This window comes from Mercurialis annua, linkage group LG8, assembly GCF_937616625.2.
Source record: "Mercurialis annua linkage group LG8, ddMerAnnu1.2, whole genome shotgun sequence".
Taxonomy (NCBI): domain Eukaryota; kingdom Viridiplantae; phylum Streptophyta; class Magnoliopsida; order Malpighiales; family Euphorbiaceae; genus Mercurialis; species Mercurialis annua.
Window position 1 is genome coordinate 36,193,346 of NC_065577.1, and position 14,146 is coordinate 36,207,491.

Below are 14,146 nucleotides of genomic sequence, written 5' to 3' on the forward strand. Positions count from 1 at the left end.
TCATGCATATAGCGAGGCGGACGAGGCTGCATTACACAACCCTCCATTAGTGGAGACGGAAGATGATTATCCACCATCTTCATCAGACGATGAAGACATTGTAGCGGCAGATAATATAGAAATTGCATGATTCGTTTAAGTGTCATTTATGTAGAATTTTGACTTTTATTTACATTTGTTGATGTGGTAACTTTATTTTGTTAATAAATTATGTGTTATGGTTTTTATAATAGTTGTGTTTATTTTTTTCTTGTCGAATATTTTTTTGTAATCTTTTTTGCAGATATGAGAGGTTCAGGTGGTTCTTCTGCCGGCCGAGGCCGCGGTAGGGATACAGTTCAGGGACGCGGACGTGGACGCGGCGACCCAGAGCAGGATGCCCCTGAGGACTCGGATCCCGGGGCTGAGCAGCAGGTGCTAGCTGCTAGACCTGCGCCGCGGAGAGCGGCGAGACAGCCGCAACCACAGGGCCAGCCACCAGCGACGGACGAGACTGGGAGGGTTAGAGTTACACCAGATGCTGCAAGGTATGATTGACAACTTTTTTTTTAAAAAATAATTTAATTTAAAAAATGTGAAAACTAAGTGTTTTTTGTAATGTGCAGAGAAAAATTACTGGATAGCAGGAACGACAGCGGGACAGCATCTAGGGCGATCTTGCCCATTTTCCGATCTAGATGGTTTGCTGAGGGTTCCTCGTGGAAGAAGATTACAGCAGAGCATAAGGGCTTCTACTTCGAGGAGTTCAAGGTTGTTAAATATTTAAAATTTTAAATATATGTTTAACTTTCTTTTTGATTTCTAATTATATTTATTTTTTAATGGTTTGCAGAAGGGTTTTTGCTGGGACCCGACCTACCCTGAGGATCTGATTAGAGGGGTCTTCTACCGACATGCGGGCAATCGGTATAAAGATACTCTCCACAACATGAAGCCGGATAAAAAAGAGGGCAGTGTTAGTGCTGATACTTGGGCGTCATGGAAGCGAGACTGGGATACTGCTGAGGCTAAGAAAAAGTCCGATATAGCACGAGCTAATCGGATGAGTGAGCCGTCCGGAGCTGGCACCGGACCTGTTCGACATACCGTAGGATCGCGATCGGCTACGAGGCATAAGACAGTTATGGTATGTTTTTAATATTAATAATCGTGTTAAATATTTTGTTTATCTATTAATTAATTTGTTCATTTCATATAATAGACTGAGGAGCTTGGTCGAGAGCCCACTTTGGCTGAGTTGCATGTACGGTTGCACCTGACCAAAGCAGATCGGACTGTCTTTGTTGACAAGAGATCAAAGGATAAAAATGTAAGTTTATTTAACCTTAAGTGACTGTTTAATATGACTTATATATAACTTTAATTATATAGACGTTGTTTATAGGATGTTTACGTGTTTGTTGTGGGTGTTGTGATTGCTGTTACTTATAGTTGAACAGAGTGTCTGTAGTTTTTGCAGGATGTCCCTGAAAAATGGGTGATGATCAAATTATAGACAAAATGCTGTCCAATTTTAGTTAGAAATGTAGGTTTAACTAATTTAAAAAATTGTATTTTTTAAATCTCAGGACCGTTTTCAGGCAGAGCTTGCTGCAGCAACACAGTCTCAGGCAGCTGGAGAAGGGAGTTCGTCGACTCCAGAGCCGATCGACGAGAACGAGCTGTTTTTGTCTCTCGAGGCAACCAAGAAGCAGCGAGTCTACGGTATTGGATCGGCTTCAGCATCCTACATCGGCCAGAGCAGCGCTAGCCGATTGCGCCGCGGCGAATCATCCCAGCAGGGGAACGTTAGTACTGAGGACATAGAGCAGCGTATTGCTAGGGAGGTTGAGGAGCGGCTCGAGCAGCGGATTCGTACTGTGGAGGCGGGTTTCGAAGAGCGGGTCGAGCAACGGATCCGTAGTGTGGAGGCGGGTTTCGACGAGCGGATCCGTACTGAGCTTGCGCGGCTGATGACTACACTCCCATCCGAGTTACGCCCGCAGTTCCCACCACCCCCACCCCCTCCTGCTGATGACACCACCAGTTTAGAGTAGGCTTGTGATACACTTGGACATATTTATGTTTTTTGTTCGTATACTTTGATATTAATGTTTTTTGTATGCTTTTTGACGTTTATATATATATATATATTACGGATTTGGTTATATATATTTATTGTTTCTTATGTATGTGAATGGTATATTTAACAGGTCTAACGAATAACAGAAAAAATATGAAAATAAGCCGTAAAAAAATAAAATTTTGCCAAAAACAGGTAATTTAGCGACTACCACTTTTAACTTTAGCGACGGATTTTCCGTCGCTAATTAAACATGACACGACTGTTTCTTGCAGTTGGCGACGGAATTTTCCGTCGCCAATTGAAAGAAACAGCGACGGAATTGCCGACGGAATTTCCGTCGCTAACGTGGCGACGGAAATTCCGTCGGTAATTCCGTCGGGAAATTGGTCGGCTGGCCGAGCAATTTACCGACCTTCTGCCTCCAACTTACCGACGGAATATTCCGTCGGTAAGTTGGCGACAGACAGTCTTTTGGGTCGCTATTACAATTAGCGACCCAAAATTTACCGACGGACGGAGTCCGTCGGTAATCCGTCGCTAATTGTAATTAGTGACGGATCTCAGGTGTTTAGCGACGGAAATATCCGTCGCTAAACACCCGTTTTCTAGTAGTGATTAGAATATAATGACCGCTATTTTCTGTGAACTATTTTTAAAATTGATAATATAAATTTTTGAATTGATAATACTAGTACAATCACATAAAAACTAAGAAAAGGAAAAAATGACCCTCATAGTTTCATCAAAATGAAGAAGTGATTCTAATATAAACATTGTCAAAATTAAAATTTATACTTTTTTGTCGGACAAAATTAAGTAAACATGTTAGAGACGAGATAAAAAATACAAAAATAATTGTCATTTTGACGGTGAAACGTAAAGATTGTCTAATAGTCCCTCTGTTTTTTTGTTGTCCACTAGATGCATATGTCTTTATTTACTTGTCCATTTAGAATTTCAATGTAACTTTAGCTATTATCTTTCAAATTTAACCCTTTTTAATAAATGTCTCTATGAGTCAATTTACAATGTATTTATTAATTAATTGAATTATGTTAGTATTTACTTTACAATTTAAGAAAACACCCACTATCGTAATATGTATAATTTTGGTTAATTTTAGAACACCACAAAAACACCATAAAAACATAAATCAATTCGTTATATACAAAATCAATAATATCAAAACAAGAGAATGAAGAAAGAGAACAATATAAAAATTATATTAATAATAGAAGAATTATATTAACAAGAGATCAATAGTTCTGTAATAATTTGTGTACAAAAGATCTAAAATCTAAAAAAAAATATAAAAACAGCGCCGAGAAATTTATCGGAAAAAATGTAGCGACGAAAAAATCAACGAAAAAAACGCGAAGACGAGAAATTTAGTGAAAAAAACGCAACGGTGATAAAATCACGGAGAAAAATTCATCAAAAGACATATGACAGCAAGACGAATGACAAGAGAAGAAACGCGATGAACGAAAAAAAATTGAAAAGAGGAGAAGTAGAAGGGGAAAAAAAATTTGAGAGGCAGAAAAATAGAGAGACGGAGAGAAATTTTGAAAAGAGAGAGTGAACAATGTGGCAACTACGAAATAAAATGACCTAAAATGAATTAAGTCATAATATAGTAGGTATTTTTGAAATTAAGTTTCTAATTTAGATAGAGAAAAAAAAATGGAAGCATGGATCAAAAAGGTGAAACTAAATTTTAAAAGTAAAATAATTTCAAAAATTTAAGATTAATAATATTTAAAATTTAAAAATTTTAAATACTTTTTAAAAATCTGTTTTGTTTTAATATTTATTAAAGTAAAGATGTAAACTGACTCCCCTACAAGTTAATAATAAATTGAATAAATTAACTATTAATTATTTTTAATGAAATTAATTTGAAAAACTTGTCTTCAATAAAATAAAATAAAATGAAACAAGTGCATCTTAATAGAAAATCTAATTTTTTTTATGTATTTTAACTACATTCTACAATTTGATTTAAATGTTAACTGAGATTTGTAATAAATAAATATAAATATTGTTTATTTGTAGATAAAATATTAAAATTTAATGAAATTTATTTATATTAAATGGTCCTCATAATGTTAAAAAAAAACTTAAATAAAATGCAAAATTTAACAAAAAAAATAAGATCATTAAATATTTTATTTACAAATACAATATATCGTCAATAGAATCATTTTTTAACTTAAAATTTTAAAATAAAAACAGGAAGAATATAATAAGATATTCCATATGAAGAGATTCAAAATTTAAGATTGATTGATAGCAATCCCTCCCATAGTTATTGGCTAAATCAGTTACTTATTTCTAAATATTTTTCAGCGCGTGAATCCACGCAATTTATTTCCGTAGATATCTCTTCCAATGAAGGGCAATTGCGGCAATGAAAAAGAGTAGAATGAGAGCACAAAACAAGCGGGCTAAAGTATAAACAAAGAAAAATAAAAAAAGCAAAAGTTTCATTGATAAGGATATTAAAAAAATAAAACCAATATACAAATTTATGGTCAAAAGTATAAAAAGTCCTTCAAGTTATTCAGAAAACCATATAATCCTTTATATTTTTTTCCTACCTCTTAGGCCCTTAATGTTTCTAAATATTATAAAAAAACCCATTAAAGTTTTGAAAGAAACACCAAAGCCCTTTTAGTTTATTTTTTGGACCTTAACCCCTCATAATTTCAGTGATCTCTTTGATCTTTTTCAAGTATAGAGATTTATTTGGAACAAAAAATCAACACAGTCTTCAAACTTGTGTCTCAAGATCACATCAATACATTTATTTCTTTGGAGGTCCAATAAATTATTTTTAATTTTACCGGTCAATTAAATCCAAATTCTCTTAATTTAGGTCAAGTTACATTAACATTTATACCTCAAACGCGAATCTATCTGAATCTGAAATATAAATTTAAGGACCTAATTAATTAAAGTGACCAATTTAACCTCAAAAACACAAGTTTATGATCTAATTAATCCAAAAAGGTTGAAATATATTTATTAGATACCAAAACACAAGTTTAATATCCGCATTCCATTTTTATTCGATTTATTTACACTATTTAAAAATACTGTAGACTTAAATGGCCATGAAAAAACTAAGGCCTAATTACTTAACCACCCATCTTATAACTTTTTTTCATTTATACCATGATTTAGGAAAATTTTCAATTGTACCCTATTTTTAATTTTTATGTTTCATCTCTACCCTAATGAGTTGAATTGATCTATTTTCTTTTGAAAAAAGTTTAAATTAGTCCTTCATTTTTAACCTATACACTAATAAAACGTTAATGTTAATCATTTATATATCTTGTTTTCAATATTTTCATCTTTAAATTAATTAAATTATCAAAATTTTTACTTTTGGATAAAAATCGAAAATATGGTACAATCGAAAATTTTCCTAGGTCATGGTATAAATGAAAAAAAGTTATAAGATGAGTAGTTTTTAAATAATTAGACCAAAAACTAATAGGTCTTATGTGCCCTCTGTGAGTAACTTAAGGCTTTCTTAATACATTCCGCCTAAATTTATTAAATAAATATAAACGTTAAAATAAATAAATTTAAATTTCCAATATTTAATACCGGACACGAAATGAAGATTGAATTGTAGTTTAATATCAGCGTTGAGATCCGGATACCCATCTCTCTCTACTTTCCTTTGTCCCTTATCGGTTTCGTGCTCTCACTTTCTTTTTTTCTCAAGAAAATTTTTCCTTCCTTTTCCTGCAAACCAAGCAAGGCCGAGAAAATTTTGAGCGCAAACTCAACTCAGAAGCCATAGTATTTAACTGTATACAACCAGATAATCCTCTCAGGCATCGATTTCATTGTTTGCCGGCGGTTTTTATTCGCGGATCTGTTGTTCTACTGACAATCCATCAAGTTTCGTTTAAAACGACGTAGTTTTCAGCGTTCTTGAAATCTCCATGGTTATTGAAGGGCAGTGGATTGATTATGAGTGGTTTTGGTGAGCGGCGGGCGGCTTTGGCCGTTAGGATTCGTGTGACTTACTGATTAGGTTAGGGTTTTTGGATTCTTGAGGAAACGAAACAGCGTCGTTTTGTTTTATTATTATTTTGTGATGCCAGGGAAGCTGTGGTGGTGGTGGATAAATAGATAGAGAGGTAAAATATAAGGTATTAGGGTTAGGGCTTTAATTCTTTGTTTATTTTTGATGCCGTCGGAGAGATTGTCCTGGGATCGGAAAGATTTTTTCAAGCAGCGGAAGTACGATAGGCCGACTCCTCGATGGAGGGATTCTTCGTCTTCTTCGTCGAGTCATTATGGGTCGTCCCGCGATTTTGCCCGTTGGGGAGGTGGAGGTGGAGGAGGAGGATCCAATGAGTTTCGCCGGCCTCCTGGTTAGTTCTTTGTTTTCTTTTAGTTTTTTATTTACAAATGAAAAAGTTGTTCAGTTTAAGAAAATTATACTTTGCCCTAGTTTGGATTTTTTTTAAATTAAATTAGTTTCTGCGAGTAATTTTGATAGGAAAAATCTCTGAAGCGAACTATCTTTTGTTCTGATTTTTTAGTATTCAGAATCTGCAAATCTTGAGCATTCTAATTGAAGGGGCTTTATGCTGTTTATTATTCATTTTATAGCAGATCTGGTGTGGTGAATTTATGCTGTTTTTGAAGTTTTTCTATAGATCTGAGATTTTTGTGTTTTGGGGATTTTATGCTTAATTTTTGGGAAATATTTTATGCTGTGTTAATTTGGGAGGATTTGTTTTGACCTTTTTTGGTTTAAATTACTTGAAGGTCATGGTAAGCAGGGTGGTTGGCACCTGTTTCCTGAAGAATCTGGCCATTGTGGATATGTGCCTTTTCGATCCAGTGAGAGGATTTTAGAAGACAAGAACCGTAGGCCCTCAGTTTCGCGGGGAGATGGTGGCAAATATGGCAGGAATGGTAGGGATAGTAGGGGATCTTTTGGCAGTCAGAGGGATTGGAAACCTCGTTCATGGGATTTGAATAATGGGTCTCCTAATTTGCCTGGCAGGTTGCATGATGGGAGTAACAATCAGAGGCCTGTGGAAGATATGGTAAATTACCCCTCTTCACATCCTCTTCCTGAATTTTCAAACGCGTGGGGTCAGCTTCCTTCAAAAGACCAGCATGATAATATTAATAATGATAATAGTAGTAATAATAAGCTGGCTGGTGTGAATGGGTTGGGAACAGGCCAAAGAGGTGATAGAGAGAGTTCTCTTGATTGGAAGTCCTTTAAGTGGACTCGTTCTGGAAGTTTGTCTTCTAGGGGATCAGGTTTTAGCCATTCAAGTAGCTCAAAGAGCCTTGGAGGTGCAGATTTTGGTGATGGAAAGGCTGATTTGCAGATTAAAAAGGCTGCTGTAGTTCAGTCTCCTTCTGGGGATGCTACTGCATGTGTCACTTCAGCACAGTCCGAAGATATGTCTTCCAGGAAGAAGCCACGCCTTAATTGGGGTGAGGGATTGGCGAAGTATGAGAAGAAGAAGGTTGATGGCCCTGATGTGGATGTAAATGGAGATGCTGCTGTTATTTCTGCACGTAATACAGAGCCAATGCATTCACATAGTTCGAACTTGGCCGACAAGAGCCCTAGAATAATGGGATTATCAGAGTGTGCATCACCTGCTACTCCTTCATCTGTTGCATGTTCGTCACCTGGTAAACAATCTGTTGCTTTTTTACTTTGCTCATTTATAGAACTTTAACCATATCCAGTGAGTTGGATATTGTGTTCCTATCATTTATAGAAGTGTCAATGCTATCAAATTACAATTCCTGCATGCATTGGTTCTGTTTTTATGTTAGTACAGTGGTTGCTATGAAAATGGGAAATATTGAACAGTTATTATAAGTTACAATACAATTAAGCAACCACACAGATTAATGCAATTCATGACTGACAGATTCCATTTGTCATAAATTATTAAATGTGCTGTTGATTATAAGATGAATTGTGATTTTTTTGAACTTCGATGAAATTAGTTTAACTGTGTTTTATACATTTCTGTTGTAGAATGCTCTTATTGGTTTATAAATTATAAAATAACAAGGATAATACCAACTCCCATAGCACTTGATTGTGCATTGATGGTAGAGAGCCTCAACTGTTTTAGCTGTCATTGTTTTGGTACTTCCATGTGAAGTTTGTCATGTAAGTTTTGTTGGCAGGGGACATTTTGACCTCTCTCCTCATCCGTTTAGAAGATTTTAAGTTGTCCACTCTTTGTTTCAGGTGTAATGGAGAAAATACATAGCAAGGGAACAAATGCTGAAAATGATGTTGCTAACTCATATCATTCGCACAGTGTGGGGTCCCAGAGTCATAATGAAGATTTTTCTCTTAACTTAGAGGTGTTGGATTCCTCTACAATAGCTAATTTAGGCTCTTCACTTGTTCAACTGCTTCAGTACGATGATTCTTGTGTGGTGAACTCTAGTTTTATGAGTTGTACAGTGATGAGTAAATTGCTTGTATTGAAGGGTGACATTTCTAAAGCTCTCGAGGTGACTGAATCTGAAATAGATTCTCTTGAAAATGAACTTAAGTCTCTGAAATCCAAATCCCAGCACAGATATTGTCCGGCAGCATCCGGTTCTGTTCCTCTGGGAGATGGCGGAAAACTTGGCATGAAACAGGTGGCGGCCTCTTTTAACAATATGTCAAGACCTTCCCTATTGCAAGTGTCATGCTGTGGTAATGGACATGTCGACGAGATACCTGTTTATAATGGTGTCATGGAGAAAGTTCATGGTGGTAATAAGGATGATGATGTTGATAGTCCAGGAACTGCTACATCAAAATTTTTTGAACCGGTGTCCATGTTGAAGGAAGATTCTTTGAAACGAGATAAATGTTCTGGTGATATAGGTGTCGTCCAAGCTTCAAGTATTGCACCCAGTGTCAATGAGGAAGATATTGACAGACCTGCTTGTGGGAATGTTAGTATGCCTGTAGAGACGAATGATGCATCTTTTCCAAGTGTTGCGAGTTCTGCAGAAGATAATTTATGTAATTCTATATTAACTGCCAATAAAGAGTCTGCTAGTGTAGCATCGGAAGTATTGGGTAACTTATTACCTAGAGATCCATGTTATGTTGATTTTCTGGAAGTATGCAGTGTTGCTTTATTGCAGAATGATGCATTAATTAAGGAAAGATTTTCTTTGAGGCGGCGGTTTCTGAAATTTAAGGAAAGAGTTGTCACCCTTAAGTTTAAAGCCTTTCAGCACCTGTGGAAAGAAGACATACGCTTGCTTTCAATAAGGAAACATCGTGCAAAGTCTCAGAAACGATATGAATTAAGCTTGCGGGCTACACATAGTGGGTACTTTAAAAATCGGTCTTCGATTCGCTCTAGATTTTCCTCTCCAGGTAAGAAATCTTTATTCAAAAGATCAATGATATTGGCTGCTCGATATTGTTTTTTGTTTTTAAGAGTATATTATTTGCTTATGTTCCAACATAGGCTTTAAGGATTCCTGCTATTTTCTCTTCGTTACTTTGCTGATTGTGGATATAAGATATTGTTGAAACCTATACCTTTAGTTGTTTTTTTTATCTTTAGCCTTGTTTTGATTTCCTTCTTATCTAGTTCATCCGATCTTTATAATGCATCTTGATGTCTGAAGTATTTGAATATAATTACTCTTTTTTGTGATATTTAAATTTCATCAGATATTTATTTTTGGTAATTTCATTTTATTGTGTTGAGTGATTTAGATTTTCACAGAATTCATTAACTAGTATAACTGATTAATATGTTCTCTGGGTTTTACCTTCTTAATTTGCTACATGCTTTTGTTGTTGGGAACGGCATATTTGTGAAGTCTGTCATAACCGATTTTGGACTGTACCAAGATGGGTTTTGCTTAGGCTCCTAAATACTGTGCGTAATCTCTGTGTTATTCCATTACTGAAATGTGTTGGAACATTCTTTTAGGAATTATGTACTTTGGCCAAAGTGAAATCCATCCGAGGATGTTTGTTAGCCAGAAAATGATAGTTAAGGTTTACTGCATCATCTCAAATGAGATTGGATTGGTTTTATTGAAAGTTATATCAAAAGAGAGTTCAGCCATTGTTTTCCTAGGTGTATGATATGATTCTTAAGTTTGGATGAGGATGAATCATTTTCTTTCTTTATTACCCATAATTTATACCCGAGGTTTTTTATGTCAAATGCTGTGAAAGTTGGCTCAGATGCATTGTCTACTATTTTAGAGATGAAATTCATGAAGTGGAGTTTGATATTTATTAAGATTTTGCATCAAAGGTTTTTGCACATAGATAACATAGGTAATGGAAGTGATATTGGATAATTTAGGCTTGATACATGTTTAGAATTGCCTTATCTGGCAACTGTGTACATTGCAGGTACTGTCTTTTGGATTACTATTAATATCTTGAATTTGGTCGAAAAAGGAAAAAAAGAGTTTGGTGCCAAATATTTTGTTTGTGGGGAAGGTGGTGCTGGAATTTGCATTTTTATTGTTTTGATATTGATATTCTGCATTTATTTAGTTTGTAAAAAGTGGCCTCAATTCTTGCATTCATGTCAAGACTGGTATGCTTCACGCTGACTTAGATTTTTCTATGGAATTATTTAAGAAAGATTTGGGAACAAATATGTTACGAAGTTTGAGTGGCCATATTTGATCATGCTACATTAGTTGTACTATTTATTTTCTGATGGCTCTCTGGTAATGGTCATGGAAACCGTAAAGGTGAAGCAAGTTTCTGGCTGGTTTTTTCAGAAGTTGCGAATACTTTATTTTTTTGCTTATTTGGGTTTGCTGTAGATAATGAGTTACGACATGCTATTGGACTCCTGAAACTATATTAATTTTTGTTGACATTGATGGTTTATGTTTTTTTTTTCATGTAGAATTTTTTCTTACTTATGAAAATTATTTTGCAGTTGGAAATTTGAGTCTGGTCCCTACCGCAGAGATGCTTAACTTCACGGGCAATCTGCTTTCAGTTTCACAAGTCAAGCCTTACAGGAATGCTTTAAAAATGCCAGCACTAATTTTGGACAAGAAAGAGAGAATAGCTTCACGGTTTATCTCCAGTAATGCATTGGTTGAAGATCCTTGGGCTGTTGAAAATGAAAGAGCTGTGATTAATCCCTGGACTTCAGAAGAGAGAGAAATTTTTATTGATAAGTTGGCCACCTTTGGGAAGGATTTTCAAAAAATTGCTTCTTATTTGGATCACAAGACAATTGCAGACTGTGTGGAATTCTACTACAAAAACCACAAATCTGTTGGTTTCGAGAAAACAAAAAAGAATAAGCAAGTGAAGTCCTCTACCAACTACTTGATGTCGTCAAGTAAGAACTGGAATCGTGAAAGTAATGCTGCCTCACTTCATATCTTGGGTGAAGCTTCAGCGATAGCAGCTGGTGCTGACAATTCGATGGGAAGTAAACAGATGTATTCTGGTAGAATGTATTTGGGAGGATATTGTAATTCCAAAAAGTTGCATTGTGATGATATGAATTTAGACCAGTCAAGTAAGTTTGATGTTCTTGAGAATGAAAAAGAAACTGCTGCTGCTGATGTTTTAGCTGGCATTTGTGGTTCATTTTCCTCTGAGGCAATGAGTTCCTGCATCACTACTTCTGTCGATCATGTAGAGGGCTACCGGGAGTGGAAGTCCAAAAAGGTTAATTCTGTCAGAAAACGGTCTTCAACATCTGACTTCACACAAAATATTGCCGAGGAGACTTGTTCAGATGAGAGTTGTGGTGAAATGGATCCTGCTGATTGGACAGATGAGGAGAAGTCTGCTTTTATTCGTGCTGTCTCTATTTATGGCAAGGATTTTACTATGATTTCAAGATGTGTGAGGACAAGATCTAGGGACCAGTGTAAGGTTTTCTTCAGCAAGGCTCGGAAGTGCCTCGGACTGGATTCAATGCATATTGCGCCTGGAAATATAGGTAGTCCCGAGAGTGATGATGCAAATGGAGGGGAAAGTGACACAGATGACGCGTGTGCCCTTGAGACTTCCTCGATGATGTGTAATGAGAAGGTGTCCAAGATGGATGAGGAATTGCCATCAATTCTCGTTTATGCAAAGAATGAGGATTCCAAAGCTGCTGAGAAAAAGAATAGCAACGAGGCTGGGCTACTAGACCGGAATGGCTCCAATGCTGGAAAACCGTTTGATTCTAATGCTTGCCAGATAGAGTGCAAGCCTGAGCTAGCTTCTGTTCAAGATAGTAAGAGTCTTGATGGCTCTGTTCACCAGTCTGATTTTGTGGAGGCTCAGGAAATTTCAAATGAGTCAGTTGGTTCAGAAACTTTAAAACCTGTTGAAGGCAGCAACGCTGTTGGAAATGTAGATCACCCTGACTCATCGAATCCAGGTTCTGTTACTGATGTTAAGGCAATAGGGGAGGTTTCTGTCAAAGAAAGGGGAAATCAGTTGCAGGGAAAAAAACTTTTTCTGCACGAAAGTAGATTGAACAGCCGGACACAAGATTCAAGTGCCAGTATGAATGTGTCCAATCTTCCGTCTGATATGGGCTCTTCTTCAAACTATAGCCATAGTGTAGAAAATCTGCATCATGTGTCTGTGGAATTTGAATCTGTAGAGAAGCCTCTTATCGTCTCTTTACAGTTGGAGAATAAACTTGCTACTGCTACTTCTGTTGGCAGTGATCATTTACAGCAATTTCCAGGGCAATCTGTAGTTTGTAATGAGTCTCAGCAGATACTCGAGGGTTATCCGCTTCAAATTCCAATGAATAGGGAGATGAAAAGGGATGTTTCTTGTATATCACTTCCTGAAGTGCAGAACCGGAACCTTTTAACTTCAGAAAAAAGTGCCAGCAAGTTTGTGGCTCAAGATGGCTACCTTCAAAAGTGTAACGGTACAAAGGTTCAGTGCTCGGGTCAGCTTACTGAACACGGCGATGATCATCCTCGAAGTTGGTCAGATATGGAAAAGCCATGCAGGAATGGCAATGTTAAATTATTTGGCAAAATACTCGGTAATCCCTCATCTACCCAGAAGTCAGATTCTGCCATCCACAGAAATGGCGAACACGAAGTCCGTTGTTCTAAACCGACTAACAAGACAACTCTGAAGTTCACTGGCCATCAAACGACGGATGTGAATGGGAGTTCTATCTTGAAGTTTGATCACAATAATTTTATTGGCCTCGAGAATGTGCCGGTGAAGAGTTATGGCTTTTGGGATGGAAGTAAGATACAGACAGGGTTTTCGTCAATTCCTCCCGAGTACTTTCTGGCCAAGTATCCTGCAGCATTTAGCAATTACCATATGTCGACTCCCAAAGTGGAGCAGCCGGGTTTACAGGCTGCTGTGAAGTGTAATGACCGTAGTGTGAACAGTGTATCAGTTTTACCTGATAGAGAAACATGTAGTGGTAGCAATGGAGTGATTGATTATCAGATGTACCGGAGTCACGACAGCAGTAAATTGCAGCAACTCTCAGTAGAAATGAAGCAACGGCAGGATATGTTCTCTGAGATTCAAAGAATGAACGGGTTCGACGGAGTCTCAAATTTCCAGCAGCAGGGGAAGGCAGCAGTAGTAGGAATGAATGTCGTAGGTCGGGGAGGAATTCTTGTCGGAGGATCATGCACTGGCGTTTCTGACCCTGTGGCAGCCCTTAAAATGCATTATGCGACTTCCGAGCAGTTTAGTGGGCAAAATGGGAGAGGAGGAATCATGGAGGAATTTGACGTAGGCAGGTAGTAGGATTGGTGAGGGGGCTGGCTCGCGGAGAGTAAGCCTCAGCGGCGAACAACTTGTTTTGCCGTGCGATGTATATTAGTTTTTGTATTGGTCAATGGAATGATAGGGCAGTGGGCGGTTTTCGAGTCCGTCTTTTCGGTAGAGAAAGAAAGAAAATATTTTAGGTGATTGTAATATTGCAGTAGGAGCTTTGTATTTGTTGTATTTGATGGAAATTACAGAAATAATCTGTGAAAGTTGAGAATCATTCGACCATTAGTCTGACTTACAGATTGACCATCATCTATACAAATTTTGAAGGTTCGCCCCTTCTTTTTGTC

The 14,146-nt window shown here is 36.8% G+C and overlaps 2 protein-coding genes and 1 long non-coding RNA gene across 3 annotated transcripts; all 3 read left to right on the top strand.

Moving 5' to 3' along the window:
• Positions 1 to 285: 285 nt before the first annotated feature.
• Positions 286 to 1,046, top strand: LOC126661993 (uncharacterized). The gene is made up of 4 exons (XM_056104174.1): positions 286 to 527; positions 606 to 750; positions 833 to 955; positions 1,029 to 1,046. Exons 1-4 carry the CDS (start codon positions 286 to 288, stop codon positions 1,044 to 1,046), a joined length of 528 nt encoding a protein of 175 aa, XP_055960149.1.
• A 44-nt stretch (positions 1,047 to 1,090) lies between these two features.
• Positions 1,091 to 1,636, top strand: LOC130014907 (uncharacterized). The gene is made up of 3 exons (XR_008789656.1): positions 1,091 to 1,126; positions 1,202 to 1,309; positions 1,569 to 1,636. It is a non-coding gene; the product is annotated as an uncharacterized LOC130014907 (long non-coding RNA).
• Positions 1,637 to 5,725: 4,089 nt separating this feature from the next.
• Positions 5,726 to 14,146, top strand: LOC126660008 (uncharacterized). Its single transcript, XM_050353334.2, has 4 exons — positions 5,726 to 6,462; positions 6,863 to 7,753; positions 8,328 to 9,467; positions 11,014 to 14,146. Exons 1-4 carry the CDS (start codon positions 6,276 to 6,278, stop codon positions 13,824 to 13,826), a joined length of 5,031 nt encoding a protein of 1,676 aa, XP_050209291.1. The 5' UTR covers positions 5,726 to 6,275; the 3' UTR covers positions 13,827 to 14,146.

What these genes read in the sequence shown, in the direction of transcription:
- LOC126660008 (XM_050353334.2), top strand. Translation starts at nt 6,276, where the DNA reads ATGCCGTCGGAGAGATTGTCCTGGGATCGGAAAGATTTTTTCAAGCAG. An exon ending in TGAGTTTCGCCGGCCTCCTG is followed by an intron (nt 6,463 to 6,862) that starts GTTAGTTCTTTG and finishes AATTACTTGAAG; the next exon opens with GTCATGGTAAGCAGGGTGGT. An exon ending in CTCTAGATTTTCCTCTCCAG is followed by an intron (nt 9,468 to 11,013) that starts GTAAGAAATCTT and finishes ATTATTTTGCAG; the next exon opens with TTGGAAATTTGAGTCTGGTC.
- LOC126661993 (XM_056104174.1), top strand. Translation starts at nt 286, where the DNA reads ATGAGAGGTTCAGGTGGTTCTTCTGCCGGCCGAGGCCGCGGTAGGGAT. An exon ending in GTTACACCAGATGCTGCAAG is followed by an intron (nt 528 to 605) that starts GTATGATTGACA and finishes TGTAATGTGCAG; the next exon opens with AGAAAAATTACTGGATAGCA. An exon ending in TCTACTTCGAGGAGTTCAAG is followed by an intron (nt 751 to 832) that starts GTTGTTAAATAT and finishes AATGGTTTGCAG; the next exon opens with AAGGGTTTTTGCTGGGACCC.